The sequence below is a fragment of the Anastrepha obliqua genome, chromosome 6 (assembly GCF_027943255.1).
Source record: "Anastrepha obliqua isolate idAnaObli1 chromosome 6, idAnaObli1_1.0, whole genome shotgun sequence".
Lineage (NCBI taxonomy): Eukaryota > Metazoa > Arthropoda > Insecta > Diptera > Tephritidae > Anastrepha > Anastrepha obliqua.
Window position 1 is genome coordinate 35,161,065 of NC_072897.1, and position 14,268 is coordinate 35,175,332.

The 14,268-nt window shown below is 36.9% G+C and overlaps 1 protein-coding gene across 1 annotated transcript in view; it reads right to left on the reverse strand.

Annotated features, from left to right (window-relative positions):
• Positions 1-13,698, reverse strand: part of LOC129250821 (metabotropic glutamate receptor-like) — a 43,899-nt gene extending 30,201 nt beyond the window's left edge. The window contains exons 1-3 of the mRNA XM_054890405.1: positions 12,701-13,698; positions 11,962-12,481; positions 11,610-11,905 (exon numbers count right to left, since the gene is read on the reverse strand). Of these exons, the coding sequence (XP_054746380.1) occupies positions 11,610-11,905; positions 11,962-12,481; positions 12,701-12,790 (906 nt within the window). The 5' untranslated portion in view covers positions 12,791-13,698. The remainder of the gene's footprint in view (positions 1-11,609; positions 11,906-11,961; positions 12,482-12,700) is intronic.
• Positions 13,699-14,268: the final 570 nt, after the last annotated feature.

The window sequence follows — 14,268 nt, forward strand, 5'->3', positions numbered from 1 at the left end:
GATTTGATAGCGCGAAGCATTTCCGCGTATGTTGTTCCTTCCACCTTTCTTTCGATAATGATGACATCGGAACGCGGGCGGAGTGAGCCGCTAGTCTTCCTATTGTTTGCCGGCTTCTTTTTGCTTTGCACTTTCTACCATTTTTCTCTATGATCCTTGGGGGGTAAATTCTGTGGAGATTTCGACCTTCTCCTCTTGGTGTCTGGCGATATTTCTGTTCCATGAGCTGCATTAGGACAAGTTTTAGTTCTCTCTCCTTTTGCGGGTAGAGTTGCAGTGTTTTCAGCCGCCGTTGTTTTCCTTGTATGCGCTGGTGCAGGCAATGCGCCGGTGGTGCGCTCATCGATTTTCAGTTGTATTGTTACCTCTGTGTGTGCACATTTTATAATGCTACACATTTTTCTGATGTCGCTATGTACATTTCAATAGGATGCAGCGTACTGTAAAAGACCGTCGATATCCTTTCCCATACGCTCTATCAACTCCGCTAACACATCTGTTTTGGGTGCAGGGTTACTAATTGCCAGAGTTCGCTGTCCATTGCTCACCTTTGGGGTGAACACTAGCTGCCATGTTTGCTGAACTATTTTCCGCTGTTACTGCCACCGGTGTATTACTTGTGGTTGCTGCTTTTTCTGGAGGTGTCCTGCTATTAACAGAGGTCCTCCTGAAGGGCGGTGCAACTTCGTCCTTGTGCTTGTAGGTTATTTTACTGCTTTTTTTCAATTAATTTTTTATTATTTTCCATGCTACAGGGCCCAAACTTACAGACGCTATGGCCGCGCGTGTTTGTAGTACCCGTAAGTCCTATGATTATCTATGAAAGCAGGGAGGCCATACTAGGGTTGACAAGGGTCCTTATGGGTACCTGTGTTCAGAGCCAGACTTCGAAACGGGACTAATGGGGAGTTATCTCAAGCCAACCTACATGGTAAATTAAGATTACGCGCCTTGAGCGCTCTGTAAGACCTCTCAGGTTTTAATAGGGCAGAGAAACAGAAAACCCTTCTGTAAGTTGTTTCAGTAAGATTTCACGCTTACTTGGATTACAGAGGTTCACTGCTCCAGCCCGCTTGCAATCTGTTTCAACTCCAGTATGCCGGGATCAGGATCTTACTGGAATCGATCCTGATGGCCCTCAGGCCCCACCATTGTTTTGTAATCAGCCGGTCCTAACGTGAAGAACAGACGCCGACCAGGATAACCGCTCATTCTGGGTCCGACGCTCCTGGATTTTTTTTTTTTACATGGACTGTGCGTAATGAAAAATGTTTAAATGTTTTGCTTGATTTGGTCCACGAGTGGTATTTTATTTCTCACCTAACCAGCATATCTGCCGAGCATTCCCCAATCCGCCGGCTGGGGACGCATCCGATGAGAGACAAGCAACTCCGCACGGGATAGAGGTGGGGTAGAAGCGGTGGCGCGCGCTGATGAGGTGGTGCTAATGGCATCAGGACTGTGTCCAAACATGATCAGTGGGATCATTCAACGGGCGGTGGGTGAGCTTAATTCTTCACCATAGGCTGTGGCTGAAGCTTAAAGCGCGTAAAACGGAACTTATGAATTTTACCACCAGATATAAGGTACCAATTTTTACCCAACCAAATATAAATGGACAAATTCTGTCAATTTCAATCAGAGCAAAGTACCTAGGAGTAATTCTGGACTCCCAACTTAGCTGGAAATCAAACATTGAGGAACGGGTAAAGAAAGCAGAAGTTGCTTTATATGCTTGTAAACGTATGCTAGGAAGAAAATGGGGTATTCAACCATAGTATACATTATGGGCATTATGGGACAGACGTTATTCCGGTAGATCTACATATCAAGAAGATGGCAACCATGAGTGCATTTAGGTTAAATGAAGCGGGTCGCTGGAATCAAAAAACTTATGATCATGCTAGTCTATTATTGCGACAAACTCAGTATACCGTGGAGAGGACGTCTTATATCATCCCTAAGGTAATATTCAATAGAAACTTTGCCACTCTCATTCCATCTCAGAAGGAACGGTGTAAGGGATTCTCACTTAATAACTTCGACACTACTGTCTACACATATGGTTCAAAACCGATTGTGGTGTTAGAGCAGGTATATATGCATTCTCAGAGACTTAGAATTGAAAAATCTGTACGTCTTCCTAAGACTTGCAGTTTCTTTCAGGCGGAAGTGCTGGTAATCGGGGAACTTTTTAGGTTACAAATCTCAGATTTCTATTTTAAGGGCAATATCGTTATTCTTTCGGATAGCCAAGCTGCAATCCAGGCAGTGCACTACAACAACCTCTAAACTGGTGGAACAAAGTAGCAATAGCCTTACCGCCTTGAGTTACCTTAATCTGGGCCCAGGACATTGGAATATTGTAGGTAACGAAAAAGCAGATGACTTGGCAGGAGGGGGATGTGCCATGAATAGCGCTTGAATCTTGCACCATTAGGTGCAGTCAAAAAGACAATTTCCCTAAAATACCTCCGGATAGCGGATTGTAGATGGAGAGATCAGGAGAAGTGCAAAATTAGCAGAGCGTTATGGCCCACCTACAACTTCAAAAAGTCATCAACACTGATAAACATGAAACGATGGCACACCTGGAGACTCTCGACTTTTGGTCTGCCAGAGAACAGGCAGCCAAAATGGGCATCCCTCACAACACATAATGTCACAGATGCAAATAACCGGAGAAAAAGGAAACAATCTTCCATTTCCTCTGTGGATGCCCTGCCCTATGGAAGGACAGAATGTTAACCCGGCGCAAACCGCTGTTCGAGAGTCTCAAACAAGTGTCCAGAAGCGCTAGTCAGATTCTGAGTGAATCACTAATTTAACCAACCAACCAACCATAGAATTGTTCGAATTTGGCAAATGGTGATGTTTTTGCTATGGCGAGTGCGTGCCCGTGCATATGCATATATGTATGCCGACCTATATGTGCGTACATTCATATGTATGGATTAGGGACAGGGAAAAATTGCCGCAGGGAATAGTGCATGCTTTATTGTATGTGTGTTTTTTTTTCTACGTTTTCATAAGAATGATGATATTTCGTATGCACATACATACTCGTACATACATTCACATCTGTTTATAAGTACAAAAATGCGAAATGGTGAAAATTATGAAGTTTGTTTAAATCTGAACCAGAAGAACTTGGAACTTTGGATTGATAATTGATAAATGTTTTTATTTACACCTGGCTGGTTTACTGGTGAGTGTCGAGAACCTAGGATTCAAATATTAGACCTTTTCGTCCTAGTGTTTCTGGGAAAGCACTGCTCCTGGGCCGTTGAAAAAGTTCGACGGACCAAGTAATGTTTTCGTATCGCATCCTATTTAATTCGAATTTCAAAGAGTGTTGGTTCGACTCTTTGGTAATATCATAATACAGGGTTTTCCAATAAGAGGTGTAATTTCCGTAAAATATCATTGGTTTCGTTGCTTGTTTTGCACGTAGCGCCGTCTTGTTGAAAATAAACGTTGTCCAGATCAATACCATCCAATTTTGGTCGTAAAAAATCGTTTATCATCTCTCGATAGCGCAATCCAGGATAAGGATAGAGATGTTTTTCAACCATAACTCTTGGATTTTCTGAGCCCCAGATCCGACAATTTTGCTTGTTGACGAAGCCACCGAGGTGGAAATGGGGCTCATCACTCAAGATGATTTTTCCATGGAATTCCGGGTCATTTTCATGCATTTCAACGACCCAATCAGCAAAGACACGACGTTGTTGATGATCGGCCGGCTTGAGTTCTTGTGTTAACTGGACTTTATATGCCTTAAGACCCAAATCTTTATGCAAAATACGGTGTAATGACGTTTATGGAATGCCTAATTCCAAAGAACGACGAGGAATGGACAAACAGCAATATTTTCGGCTGTTCTTGAGCGACGTGCACGGGTTTTATTCTTCACATCACTAACTTATCCTAACAGCTCGTATTCTCTCACGAATTTCTGTATTGCGGTCCAAGAAGGTGCTTCACGATGACCCAAAAATGTTCGAGTTTTACGAACCGTCTCTGCCAAATGTTCACCATTTTTATAGAGAATTTTAATAATTTCAATGCGTTGTTTAATCGTGTATCGTTCCTTACTTGTTATATATTAAAAAATTACAGCTTCAAAAGTGACATCTACCGAAATAGCGGGCTATTCAAAATAACACCTCATGTTGGAAAACCCTTTATTACATACCCAATGCATAAAGATACGCAAACCATCGTGCCGAGTACAGGGTCCGGCACTCGAAGTGGTATATCCATATACATATTTTATATGGTCATTACAATAGGTACAAATTTGTCGCTTAGTAACTTGGACTGTTCAAATATTTTGTTGTAAATGCTAAGAACATAAAATCCAGCGAACGGTGGTGGCAAGTTGAAAACGACTGGCACTACATACTGATAATTTAGTTGTGACTCTTGCCAAGACGAATCCTTTTAAGTCCCAAAGGCCATCGCAGCGGAAATCAACAACGTTGTATCACCGAGAACTGTACGGCATCGATTATACAACATGAACCTACCAGGAAGAATAGCTCGTAAAGTTCCTCTCTTGAAGTAAGCAAATTTAAGGAAGAGGAAAAGTCTTGCTCAAGAGCAGAAATCATGGTGTGGACCAGAGGGTGTGAAAGAAGAGGTATAATATACTTTGGGGCGATAAACCAAAAATAAATTTATTTGGAAATGATGCTGGGCGATACGTCAGACGTCCAAAAGGACAAGAGTGTTCACCGCGGTTCACAAAAAACAAAACAGTTAAGTGCGGTGGCGGCGACATATTGATTTGGAGATGCTTCCCTATTAACCTGATAACCAACGAAGTGGGAAAATTTATTCACAAGGCCATACTTCAAGACCTCATACTGCCTCATATTATATTGAGGCCAAAAATGTCCAGTGGAGCAGAAGCCCATAGAAAGGCTAACCGCAAACAGAAGGCTGTATATCTATTGTGTGGCGGGTCGCAAAGTCGTTATAGGAAACGAAATAGTAGATAAGATAGCTGTGTTGTGATAGTAGTGGTGTTAACCTACCATTTGAACAACAGAACGACATACAAAACCACTAAATATAGGCAAGTGAAAGCTAGGTGGACTAATCTGACCATATGCAAAATTGCAAAACTCATGTGTAGAAAAGACTGCAGATCTATTAAAGGTATGCTGACAGGTCATAATCTATTGTCTGCACACGCTTACAAGATAGGGATTGCTAGCAACGACAAAAGCAGGAATTGCATAGAGGATATAGAGGAAACTTTAGAGCACATTCTAAGTCTTTATATGTAGGTCGGTCTCCATCTGGTATCACTAAGGACTAAATGGTCTATGCTTGACTTAATGCCAGCCAGGTTAACCTAACCTAACCTAAATTTTATCTTCGTTAATCGTTACTTTTATTTTTATTTTGCTTTGACTTATGCTGTTCCTTGTTTTACAAATATGTTTTTGTTACACACTTTTTATGATAATACATATTCAAAAATTGTAATTTATATACATATGTATGTATTTTTTCATATCTATGTTTTTTGTACTGACTACTTTTATGTTGGGTAATTTAATTTAAATCGAATAATTTGCTTATTTACATATTTTATACGGATTGGGCTGATATTTATTGTATTTATGTGTATACGGGTGGTATAAATCTTCTGGGGAACCGCACACTAAATACTAACGTGTGGAAACGGAAAATTCCCAATTGCTTAAAAAATACCCAATCGATGTTTCTTCGGGTGTGGCATTACTGACGAATGTTATAAAAAAAGTGCGTGTAGCGTAGTACACATAACAGAAGTGAATCTGTCAAGAGTCCTGAGGGAGAAAGAGAGAGAGAGAAAGAGGAAGAATATATATCTAAATAAATTCACAACATTTGCAGAGGATTCAAATAGACAAAATTTACAAAAATAATTTTAGACGAGAATTCATAGAGCACACAAGTAAGTGTTGCACAATATATACATAGATATGTATATTATGTTATTTATGTTTGTGCTAAAGTTCAATTGCATCTTCAATTCGTATAGTGTTACATAGTACGTGCGTACGCACTGCAGCAACCATGATCTAAATATTTTTCGATTTACATTTTACTACATATATGTATGCATTTTCTAGATAAACTATTAACTTTGAAATTTAAAAAAAAAACTTCAAAGAAACGTATTTGCATATATGGGACAACAAAGTTCAATTGCATCTTTATTAAATATAGTGTTGCGCGCAAGCAACCATGACCTACCTCACGAGCATCGTCTTATAATATTTCATGCAATAATTAGGGAGTAAATATCCGAATGATCAAATTCCTGCCTAACAAATGCTAAAACAATTATCTTTTGCATATGCATGTAAAGCGTTTTTCAGTAAGAGCGCTTCAACTTTTTTTTTTGAATAAAACACAAACGGTTTGACTTTTTTAACTAATTTGAACATATACATACATTTAAGTATGAAATTCGATTTCTTTTGCATGACCACCGCGTGCACGTTTTACGAAGTCCAATCGTTGAACCCAATTTTCGACCACTCTTTTGCATAAATCGCCCGAAATTCCAGCAATTTCGCGTTCAATATTTGCTCTGAGCTCACAAATCGTCGCCGGCTTGTTACTGTAGACCAATGACTTCACATAACCCCAAAGAAAATAGTCCAGAGGCGTCAAATCACACGAGCGCGGCGGCCATTCGACCGGTTCATTTCTGGAAATAGTGCGCTCATCGAACTTACTCTTCAACAAATCAATTGTAGCGTGTGCTGTGTGGCTTGTGGCCCCGTCCTGTTGCAACCACATGTCGTCTAAGTCCATACCATTCAATTGCGGCCAAAAATAATCGTTTATCATGTCGCGGTATCGATTTCCATTCACAGTAACGTGGCTATCGTTCTCGTCAACGAAAAAATATGGGCCAATTACGCCGCCGGCATGTAAACCGCACCAAACAGTGATTTTTTCGGGATGCAACGGTGCCTCATGAATCACGCTTGGATTGCTTTCAGCCCAGTAACGCATATTTTGCTTGTTGACAAAGCCATTGAGCCAAAAGTGAGCTTCATCACTGAAGATGATTTTTCGACTTTAAACTTTCTTAACAGAACACGGATTTTTATAATAAAATTCAATGATTTGCAAGCGTTGCTCAAGTGTGTAGCGTTCCATGATGATATGTATACTAATGAAGTTTACAAATGACAAGCGAAAAATAAAAAATATTGCGTCGTTCGCCCTCCCTATCGGAAATAAAAAATAGTTTAAAAAAACTAAAAAGTAGAAAATAAATTTTAATGACAAAGGGACCTTTAATGAAGTAATAGCAAATCGAACGATCAGTCATGGTCAACTGCCTCAGAACAGAGTTATAACAAAAATTAAGATACAAATAGAGTAATTCAAATTAGAGTTAAAAGCGTGGGATGCATTTTGCTTCACTTTCATAACCTTCTGTACATAGGTAGTTGCCAATAGAATGATGGTAATATTTACTATATCAAGCATCCCACGCTTTTAACTCTAATTTGAATTATTCTATTTGTATCTTAATTTTTGTTATAATTCTGTTCTGAGGTAGTTGACTATGACTGATCGTTCGATTTGCTATTACTTCATTATAGGTCCCTTTGTCATTAAAATTTATTTTCTACTTTTTAGTTCGATTAGCAATAAAAGCGTGTTTTTTAGTTTTTTTAAACTATTTTTTATTTTCTACTTCTTAGTTCGATTGGCAAAAAAGCGTGTTTTTTAGTTTTTTTTTAACTATTTTTTATTTTTAGTATATGTAGGTGTTTACGAGTAATATATAATACTATTACACAACCGCACACTAAATACTAACCTCAATGGTGGTGTGGAAACTAAAAATTCCCAAGTTTTGTTTAAAAAAAATACCCAGTTCATGTTTCTACCGGTGTGGCAATATTGGCAAATGTTATAAAAAATGCACATTTTTCAGCGCTCTCACGAGAAAAAGAGTTTCCCATCTAGTCATCTATGTTGTGTGTTCCGAGTCGATCAGATTTTTAGAAGCCAGTGAAAATTAGGCTCAAAGATTCCGTTACATACATACAACCCGAGCTAATAAAAGTGTGTTAATTATTCTTTTTGTATCTTAATTTTTGTTATAATTTTGTTCTGAGGTAGTTGACTATGACTGATCGTTCGATTTGCTATTACTTCATTATAGGCCTCTTTGTCATTAAAATTTATTTTCTACTTTTTAGTTCGATTAGCAATAAAAGCGTGTTTTTTAGTTTTTTTAAACTATTTTTTATTTTCTACTTTTTAGTTCATTAGCAAAAAAGCGTATTTTTTAGTTTCTTTAAACTATTTTTTTTATTATGAATGAAAATTATTGTTATCATTGCAGTCAGTGAATAAATGATTCGATATATTCGTGTTATATTTAATTCCTTTCTTATCGACTGTGAGTCTAAAGCTATTCAGTTATCGGCCGTGATAAAGAAGTAATCGGGATGAAGAACTTATTTCGTGGAGGGAGCCTGAGAAACTGATTTGCAAGAATAAATAAAGATTTTTCATTTTACAACCAAATTCACCTTACTTTTTGCCCACAGTAAAAAAAAGAAAATATTAATCCTGGCAATCCTAATAAGGATAATGGAAAACTTTTATCAGATTATTGCATTGTCATCGGTCCTTGATATTTCAAGTCGATGAGATTTTTAGAAGTCAGTGAAAATTAAGCGCAAAGATTCCGCTACATACATACATACAACCCGACCTAATAAAAGTGTGTTAAAAAGTTGAAGCGCACCTATTGAAAAACGCTATACATATTTGTATGTGCGTATGCACACTTGATGCCATAGCTTATGTACGTAAGTATATATTTGTATTCTGAACTTCCAGCAAAACAATGCTTATTAATATACACATATGCACGTACATATAACCGCACACACAGGGCACTCACTTTATTCCTCTAAATGCGTATTATTCCTCTAATGCATTAATAGGCGCAGTCGTAGCGGCCATCATTCTAGTTGCCATAGTGCTGAACAGTCTGAAATAGTCGCGGCGGCGCCGAACAGTCATAAAATATATATAAGGTATAGCTCTCTCTCTCCTTTTCCTCTACGTTAAATCTTTTTTCTCTCTCGTGGAACGATAATGCCCAAAACGTTGCATGTCCTTGAATATTTACACTCCATTCTCGCTCGTCCATCGACGCCTAAGAAGTTTCACTTCAAAAATGCACATTTTAAAACCACTCTCACGAGTGTCGCATCTAGTTATCTATGGTGAATAACTCCAGTGATGTCCATTGTGTGTGTGCAGATTCCCTAACCCTAAGAGTGTATGGACGAATCGCAGAATCCCTGAAGTTTATTTATGGTAATTTTTTTAATACTATGCTGTTAATTTTAACACTAGATTAACCAGACCATTCAAAATTACATATAACATTTTCTTTCCGTAATGATATTAGTGTAGCTATAACTAAATAATCAGTTTTATGAACTTTATATTATTTCATATATATTCGTAAAAAATATATATTTCTGTTATTGACAATTATACCAGTGCCAGTAAAAGCAGGAAATGTGGTCGCTCCTTGCTGCAACTTATTTTTATAGTTATCACCATGCTTTGAAAATGGTTAAATGAATGAAACTAATGAAACCTTCTGCGTATATTGCGTAAAATCGAATTTGCATACCTATGCAATGTCTTATTATTATTGTTATTATTAATTGGTAATTCCCATAAATCTATTTATTTATTAGAACTTATTTTGTCACTTTTAAAGGTAAATAAAGGCTGGAAACCTCGCTAAGCACTTCTTTTAACGACTTGTCATTTTTAATGGTTTTGGTAAAAACAAGTATATTCAAACATCTGCTAAATCTAGTATTAACGTTACGCTACTAACGCTAATATCATTACACTATTATTTATATCGACCTTGTTATAACTCCTAGTTCATTTATTATAGCTCTACATTCAATTGCTACTTTAGAGGAAGTATTATGGTAATGTAGAGATTCCATGCCAGCTGCGACAGATCCCTGATCAACAACGCAGCCACTTTTTCGGTTATTAACTCAACTTCAAAGAGGCTGCAATAGTGAGGTAGCTGTGTGACTGGATGTTAATTTCGACCATATTATTTAGTTTTGAACCATAAATAAAGATTTTCATTGTGTAGAAAAAAGTATTATATTTTGAAAACAGAATTGTGGAGCAGTGTAATATAGCTCATGTGTTCCTAGACAACATGAAATGTTTCCAGGGTCGGCATTCATGCAATCTGTTTGAGATGCAGTTAGACCTGAATTTTCATTAGATATTTATGAATATAAGGTCTAATAGAGTCTAAAGATCCTTGATTTGGGTTCTTGTGATAAGAATGTTCCCTTTCCAGTTGGATCTTGGTACTTGACCCCGATAGCAAGTGTAAGAAGTGAAGAGACTTGAAAGCAGGTATTTTATAATTATTTGTGAATATCACTATTATGATTTCTGTGGCATTGACATTCAGCCCACTCTTCCTAGACCAGCTATCCATAAGGTAGGGAGAATTCTTTCACAGCTCGGTTAGAATTTGGAGACGCCCTCCTGCTGTTAGCGTAAGGTCGTCCGCACAAGCGATGACATTACCGCCAGTACTTTGAAAATTTAGGAATAGAGTATTTACAGTGAGAAATCTTATGTATGTCCTAATTCTTAGTAGACCGCTCGAAAACGAGCAAATACTCCTATAGATGTGCATAGAAGTTTTTGTGTAAAAGTGCCGTAACAAAACATTTTCTGCAGGTTTTTTAAAACATTATCAAATTATTAGGATTTTTAACACTGTAAGACAAAATCGAACTTTAATTACATATGCATATTGGAATTTTACCGAAACTATTTTTTCAATACACGCTAACGAGGCTTAAAAAAATGCAACATACCATAGTAAGTTATCTACTATATAGTATATACATTACGCTTTGACTTATTTCTGCCATTTAAAAGCTCTTCATAGAAACAACCTTATGCCGTTTAGAGACGGCATGAAACTGAAGGCTTATTTGCGGTGGGTCCTACATTTGTATACATACATTTATGTACATATGTACATATATGTCCTCTGCTATGAGTATTTCTTGCCCTTTTCCACAAAAGAGGCAAAACAACCCGAGTATTGAAGAGTTAAAAATGTAAAATGTTAAAGGAAAATGTCCCCTGTTGTTTTTTTTTTACGTAGAACTGATAAACACATGATATGGTATATCTAAAATGTAAAGATCCCTTACGAATGTGCAAAAATCGCAAACTTTAACCAAAATGAAAATCCGACGTAAATGTAATATAAATGCCGTTTTTTTGCTCCCTTTACCAGTTTCCTATGCCGATTTACCATAAAAAATGCACAAAAGGTGGAAATTTTGACTTCCTTCCGCCCCTTCAAAATTCTAACGTAAACTTTCAAATTGGCGATACACGTATATTTTCTTATCACCTCTACCAAAAATCGTTGTCGAAATTAAGTTCTTTTTATATATTGTAAAGTGTAATTTGAAAAATAGCTCAAAATTTCAATACACAATTTTCAAGGGATCTATGTGCTTTAACGTTAAAAATGTACTTACCTCGTATGAATTTCCCGTTCCGAAATAAATAGGTATAAATGCCAGCCATATTATGCATGTTGTGTACATTGTTAATCCAATAAATTTGGATTCGTTAAAGTTTTCTGGTATTTTACGTGTTTTAACGGCATAAAGTGTGCAGACCGTAATCAATATCATATTGTATAGTTGAGAGAATAAAAATGACATATCTTGCATTTTGCATTTTAAAATAACTTCTTTTCGATCAGGATAATAAAAACGAGTCCCTGGCGGTTCGACTACCATCCAAACCATGGTGATCAGCACTTGTATAGCTGTGAGATTAACATATCATCAATTAAGGTTTTCTAGTTCATAGTTTCATATTTACCTATAAGGGATACTGTTATAAACACCTGAGATTGTGGACTTATATACTTTAGTCGTTGAGCCGATTTCGACGCTGAATGAAATATACGCGATATTCGGTTGGTTTTTGTTAATAGTGCGCTATAAATGATGGAAAATCCGACACCAATACCAAATCGTTGTAAAATACATGATACTATCGTAGGTTTGGCTATCAAAACAAAAGTATTACAATAGCAAACTAAAATTCCAAACAACAGAGTATAGCTTAGTTCGCGTCCTGAAGCCCGCACCAGCGGCGTGTCATGGTTCTTAGCAAATAATACTATAACGATGACGGTCATTATAATGCCAAATAAAGCAATTGCCAATGGGATCAAGGCAAATAAGGATTGCCAGCGAATGTATAACACCTCCAACGCAAAGCACGATAATTTATCCGGATATGGCCAAAAGCCTGGGCCACAGTCCTTACATGTAAACTCATTTATTACATATTCATACGGTTCGCAGTTGTCACATATCCAACAACATGTGTCCCCCTTGAATGAAAAGAAGTTAATAATTATGAATATATCTACAACGGGCATTACGTTTTTTTTCTATTTATGATTTAAAACTAACTCCGGTTAAGAGTTAAGTTAAAAAGGTCATGTTTCACTTTTTATAATTGTTATAACGTGGTATGAAAATAAACATACATACGATGCATGCACGCTTTTCTCTAAGAAGTTTGATATAGGTTTTTCTGTAATACTTACATCTTCTATCGGGTGTTTTCTAGCTGTATGAGAGTTCCTGATATCGATAACTCTGGTTAGACAGCTGAGAATGGCAAACTGTGCTAGCATTTCTGTTCAGTAATGTTCGGTAAGTCTTCATGAATCGCGCCTCTGAATTGTAGGCATTTCATTTTAAATAAATAAGTCTGTTCGTGAAGTTCATAAAGCACTTCGCCTATTTTGCGTGCGCTTTACACGCTGGCAGCATCATCGGTTTTTATTTCTTCTAAATATGTTTTGAAAAATTATTCACTTAAACATCGACGACAACAAGTTGGCGCAACTTGCCATACAGCGCACTTAACAATCGATTTATTGCAACATTCAAACCACCTTGCACGCCATACGGCCCGGTTTATTGGAAGAAGTAGTCAAAAAAATAGGGGTTTTTAATAAGAGGTGTTCTTTTGATATTCAAAGAAAAATGTTATTTTTTACATAATATAAATGATCGGATGTTTATTTCATTAGAAAGAGGAAAGTATGCCGTTAATAGTAGAAAATAACATTAGGCCAATGACCACCGCGACCATGCTTACAGGACAATATCCTTTTCTGAAATTTTCCATAACCCTATGTCCTCAATAGCCTCACGAATTCCATGTTTGTGGTCTTGAATCAACCCTGGGCTGTTGACGTAGACCTTCTCTTTCACGTGGCCCCAAAGAAAAATGTCACAAGATGTTAAATCACAAGATCTCGGTGGCCAATTGTGATCACCTCTTCGAGGGATAACACGGTCCGGAAACTTTTCCCGTAAAAGATCAATGGTGTGGCACGTAGTGCCGTCTTGTTGAAAATAAACGTTGTCCAGATTAATACCCTTCAATTCTGGCCATCTCTCGACAGCGCAATCCATTCACCTGTAACACCTGTTATTGGAAAACCCTTTAGGACTGATGGAATTGACCATGCATTATTTTCAAAAAATAAATGCCATTAATTTATGGACCATCCCTACTAATATTATAAATGTGAATGTAAGTTTGTTTGTTACGCTTTCACGCCAAACTACTTAACCGATTATTATGAAACTTTGTACACATGTTTTTGGAGGTATTATATTAGAAGTAACATAGTATACTTTTTATTAAAAAAAAATATTTTTTTTGAATGATAAAAAAATTGTTTGTCAAAAAATCTCAAAATTTCAGCTGTTTGAAATTTTTCTATATATATTATTCTTTTATTAAACAGTTTTATTTAGCTTGCCCAGTTTATTAATTTGTTTGTTTGGGTCATATTTAGTAATTGAAATTTTACCCTTTTCTTGATGACAGATTGATCTGATATTTGATATTCTTCTGTCATTTTTATATTTTTATATAAAATATATAAAATTTTGATTTTTGAGATTTGGTGTCATTTTTGTGGTTAGATGTCACTTGATTATTTTAAATCTTACCATTGATTTTAATTCTTACTCTGTTCTTCTTTAAAAATGCCTCGGAAACGGAAATCTGATCTATCCAAAAATTCGTCGCGGCAAAAGTTTCACGAAATCAAGACTCAGAAAGACAAGCTGAGCTGCAGGCAGCTAGAAGAGC